This window comes from Diorhabda sublineata, unplaced genomic scaffold (genome assembly GCF_026230105.1).
Source record: "Diorhabda sublineata isolate icDioSubl1.1 unplaced genomic scaffold, icDioSubl1.1 Dsub_13, whole genome shotgun sequence".
Classification (NCBI taxonomy): domain Eukaryota; kingdom Metazoa; phylum Arthropoda; class Insecta; order Coleoptera; family Chrysomelidae; genus Diorhabda; species Diorhabda sublineata.
Genome location: NW_026614056.1, coordinates 366,508 through 371,754, shown reverse-complemented (window position 1 = coordinate 371,754; position 5,247 = coordinate 366,508). Strand labels below are relative to the sequence as shown.

Below are 5,247 nucleotides of genomic sequence, written 5' to 3'. Positions count from 1 at the left end.
ACGTGCTCTTGCGGTAAGTCTAAAATAATTTTTGATTGTGAGTTTTCGACTTTTGAAAAATTTTTGGAATTTTTGATTATCGAACATTTTTAGGATTTTTTGAGTTTTGTCGAAAAACTTTTCTTTTTTCACTATTGTGTTTTTCATTTTTTTATCTTGACTTATTTATAGAATTTGTTACTGTTTGAAACAATGGAAAAGTTTTTGGTAACCAAAAATATTGTTAAGAAAGTTCGTGAATTTGGTTTAACAGGTAGACATATAGAGTTTAAGATTCGTCCGGCTCCCGAAGACTATGATCTATTAAAATGGATCAAAGACGGTCTTAAGGGCGTTGTCGCTAGAGTAACTGAAGGAACAGAGTCAAGTGATCAGATCGGTTTTACTTTTTGCTCTAAAGAGTTTACACGTGGCGATGGATGGTTGTCTTTTCGACAGGCTTCACAAATAAAGTTTGAAGATATATGGGATATGATTTCGAAAGTGTACCAGTCTAATTCGTCGGCTTTCGATACCGAAACGTTTTGTCTCGGGGCAACAACTGTAAAAATACCTAGCGGTAAAGATAATTTGCGTGGGCCTAAATATAACAACTTTGACGAAGAATGTGCTCGTCGTAGTGGTATTATAACAATAGTTAATAAAGACCACCTATGCCTGGCTAGAGCCATAGTTGTGGCCAAAGCATATGTTGATAATGACCCCGACAAAACGAAGCTTCGTAAAATTACGGGGCTTCAGACGCAAAAAACTCTAGAGCTATTAGAATCTAGTGGTATCGAGATACCCAAAGAGGGTGGTGGTATACCAGAAAGAATTGAATAAATTTCAAGAATATTTGACAGACTATACTTTAACTGTTTACAATTATGGTGCAAAAGGTCGTGATGTCGTGTTTGAAGGAATAGGTGGCTGTAAGAAAATTAATTTGCTGTATCACGAAAATCACTATAACGTAATAATTTCTTTAACATCTGCTTTTTGCTGTTCATATTTCTGCGAAAATTGTCACAGCCCCTACACACACAAGACCTCACACCTCTGTGAAAGAAATTGTCCTGCCTGTGAACAAGTTCCACCTTGTACTTTTAGCACAAAAATTGTGTGCACCAACTGTAATCGCTATTTTAGAGGGCAAAATTGTTATGCTTATCACATTCAGACTAAACTCTGCGACCGGGTGGTAGCTTGTACATTATGCATAAAAACTTTTAGGAAAGATAGAGTACATACATGTGGTTAGATTTTCTGTAAAGTGTGTAGAGAATTTAAACCCTCTCCCCACAACTGTTACATGCCAGTAGATACACATAAACCCACAATGGACGGTACTCTCTTCATATTTTACGACCTCGAGTGTACACAAGAAGAGGTTATGCCTGACGGTACTCATCGTCATAACTGTAATTTGTGTGTGTTTGAACAACACAGTGCACTATGTATAGGTACAGATATAAAATGGTGTGATTGTGGTGTTAGATACCAAGTTCTAAAAATAGACCCCGTTGCTCGTTTTATGGAATATGTATTAAACCAGCGCACTCTATTCAAGAAAATCATCGTAGTTGGTCATGCAGGTGGACTCAACGATAATCAGGTTATGTTAAATCATATAATGACAAAGACAGATCTCACACCTGAACTAATTACACGAGGAACAAAACTATTACAATTAAAAGTGGGTAACGTCAGTTTTATCGACTCGCTAAATTATTTTCCGATGCCTCTAGCAAAGTTACCAAAAGTCTGATTTAAAAAATATGAAAAAAGGGTACTTTCCACATTTATTTAATAAAAAAAAAAATTGGAACTATATTGGTCCGTTACCTGCTCTCGAATACTATGACCCTGACAGTTTAAAATATGTTCCAAAATTAGACGAGGAAGAGGATGCTAGAAATCAACTTATATCCTGGCACAAAGGTCTCTCTGAGCAAAACTACGTTTTTGATTTCCAAAAAGAAATCATAGCGTACTGCATTGACGACGTCAGTATTCTCGCTCGCTCATGCTTGAAATTCAGAGATTTGCTTTTAAAAGAAGGAGGGGTGGATCCTTTTACAGAAGCTATTACTCTACCCGGGGCGTGTAATAAGATATTCCGCAGAAATTTTTTGAAGCCAAATACCATCGGTCTGATTCCAAAGAATGGCTATAGGTGTCGGGATAAACAATCAAAGATAGCAATTCAATGGCTGATTTGGGAAGAACGGCAGAGAGGTATAAAAATAGAACACGCATCTCGGGGCAGAGAAGTTGTTATTAACGGTCTTAAGTTGGACGGGTACTGTAATATCACACGAGAAGTCTTTGAATTTGAGGGTTGTTACTTTCATGGGTGTCCAAAATGTATTAAATACAAACGTGGCACACCTACCTATGAGGATCCATCCCTCACATATGAACAACGTTACGAAGCAACCTCGGCAAAAAATGAAAAAGTAAGACAGTTAGGTTACGAAGTGCTTGTGAAATGGGAGTGTGATTTTCGTCGGGAGATGTCTGAAAATTCTGAAATCAGCCTCTCTTTTCACAAACACCTCTGGAGCCTCGTGACGCTTTTTACGGTGGGCGAACAGACGCCACAAAATTATATTATTCTTGTAAGGAAGGGGAGAAAATAAATTATCGGGATATTTGCAGCCTCTATCCGTACATAAACAAATATGGAAAATACCCCATAGGTTACTCAGAGGTTTATGTGGGAGAAGCATGTTATGCTTTAGATCTAAAGACTACAAATGGATTAATTAAATGTAAAGTGTTACCACCTACAAATCTCTATCATCCCGTTCTTCCATATAAAACAAACAATAAATTAATTTTCCCTCTATGCCGTACTTGTTATGAAAATATGTTAAAGGAAGAGTGTAGTCATGCGGACGAAGAGCGTGCAATTACGGGGACTTGGGTAATGGACGAGGTGACAGAAGCTTTGGAAACAGGCTATAAAATATTAGATATATATGAAATTTGGGAATATGAAACTGTACAGTACGATCCTTCCACAAAGTCTGGCGGTCTTTTTGCTGAATATATTTCTAAATTTTTAAAAATAAAACAACAAGTTAGCGGGTGGCCTCCAGAGTGTAAGACTGATGAAGACAAAAAGATGTATATAAAAGAATATTTTGACAGAGAGGGAGTAGAGCTAAGCCCCGATGAAATTGCGTACAATTCTGGGCGTAGACAAGTCGGCAAATCTATAATTACTAGCTTCTGGGGAAAACTTGGACAATTAGAGAACCAGAGCAAATGTTCTATTGTTAATGACCCAGCAGAACTATTAGATATTCTGTCACAGCCTTACAAAGAAGTTAACCATATATTCCCAGTTAACGAGAACACTCTCATCGTTAACTGGTCCTTTAAAGATGAGGCATACACTTCTCTACCGACCGTAAATGTTTTTTTGGCAGCCTTCATGACCGCACATGCTAGACTAAAACTATATTCATATCTCGAGAAACTAGGTGATAGAGTAATGTACCACGATACTGATTCTGCTATCTACGTCTCGCGCCCTGAAGATACGTATGAAGTACCCATTGGAAGCTATCTCGGCGAGATGACGGACGAGCTAGCTGAATACGGTGAGGGGAGTTATATTACAGACTTTGTCTCTGGCGGCCCTAAGCTCTATGTTTATAGGGTTTATTCAACAGATAAAGATAAAACCATTGATATTATAAAAGTTAAAGGGATAACACTTAATTATAGCACACATAAACAAGTAAATTTCGATAAATTAAAAAATATGGTCCTTAACGATGCCACCGAAGGGTACGTAACTACTCGAAATATATTAAGAAATACCATCCATTCTGTCGTCACCAAAGAGGTAACTAAAGTATTCCGCACCACTTTTACTAAACGGAAACGAATTGAAAACTATGACTCTGTTCCTTATGGATACAAACGGCAATGCATCTAGTATTGGTAATCTTTTTTAAGTAGTATTTTTGTAAAGTTATCCACCTAAGAAAAACAGAGTGAGGTTGAGAGGTCAGTTCATAGCTATTCTGCGCAAACATTCGATTTAACATGCTAGCTGTATTAAATATCAGCTGTTTCCATAGCTATTTCCTTCCTATCCCTTCCTTATACCCTTTCATCAAAGTACATAAATATTTTTAAAATTATTAAACAGAATTTGAAAAATTATTTAAAGTCTTTATTTAAATCAAGGTGCAATATTATGAGTTTACATTTATAATGATTAAAAGATATGTTGCTGAATCGTCTCGGAGACTCAGCCACAAAAAGATGCCAACAAATAGTAGTCAAGAAAAGATGCCACCAATTAGTGATAGCTTAGTTTATCTAAGAGTCATTAATTTATAAGAGCCATTAAAAGATGCTACTCATGAAGAGCCATGAAAAGATGCTGCAAAGTCTAGACATGATTCAGCAATAACTAGTGGTTCGTAAGCCTACTGGGGATGTATTTGCCACGTTAAAGATTGAATACAGCGCATCGTTAGTTCTACCGCCTAGGTGCTGTGGAAAAGGACTATTCATTGTACGTTTTTGTTTACGCCTTTTTAGTGTATGATCGAGAAAATCAAATTATAGCCAAGGAAGGTCTCGGAATATTTTTTTCGAAAAAATATTGTATCAACTATTACTACATAATTTCTAAAAACTTTTTACCACCTTGTATGCAAAATTTTTTGCTCACGTTATCAAAATCCTTCAAACACAAAAGTCTAAAACTTTCAGTTCCACCGCAATTAAATTGTTTAATTAAATAAATTGATTAATTAATGTATCTTAATTAGAAGGTTTACACGTAGTATAGTAAACGCTGTTGTCACTGCTTTCGACTTGCGGTTAGATATGTTTCGAGAGAGGTTTTTAGACACTCATTCCTCAATAGATATGTTAAAAACACACTTTCACGGGATTCAGAAAAAATATCGCGAAGACCAAGAAAAATAGTAAATTTTGATAAAACGTTAGTTTTACCAGTAATTGGATGATGTTGCTTCTCGATTTTATATCGGATCGTCAAGGCTGTCTTGTTAGGATTGTTAGTAGGAGAAACTATATTTTTCATAAATAACAAAAATTTTATTACCTATTGTTTAGGAGGTGTAAAAATCTCTATTACTCCGACTCTATTGCCGTTGCCCCACCATGTAACTTTAAAATAAACTACACCACTAATCTCACTACAACTGTGTGTGTAATGGTTCTGTAGCCATTGACAGTAAAAATATTATTTTATTAGACATATTCGATACA

General features: G+C 36.1%; 1 protein-coding gene across 1 annotated transcript; it reads left to right on the top strand.

The window, feature by feature from the left end:
* Positions 1–1,294: 1,294 nt before the first annotated feature.
* On the top strand, positions 1,295–3,934 carry LOC130452032 (uncharacterized). Its single transcript, XM_056791383.1, has 3 exons — positions 1,295–1,682; positions 1,879–2,441; positions 2,522–3,934. The coding sequence occupies exons 1-3, from the start codon at positions 1,295–1,297 to the stop codon at positions 3,932–3,934; spliced, it is 2,364 nt and encodes a 787-aa protein (XP_056647361.1).
* Positions 3,935–5,247: the final 1,313 nt, after the last annotated feature.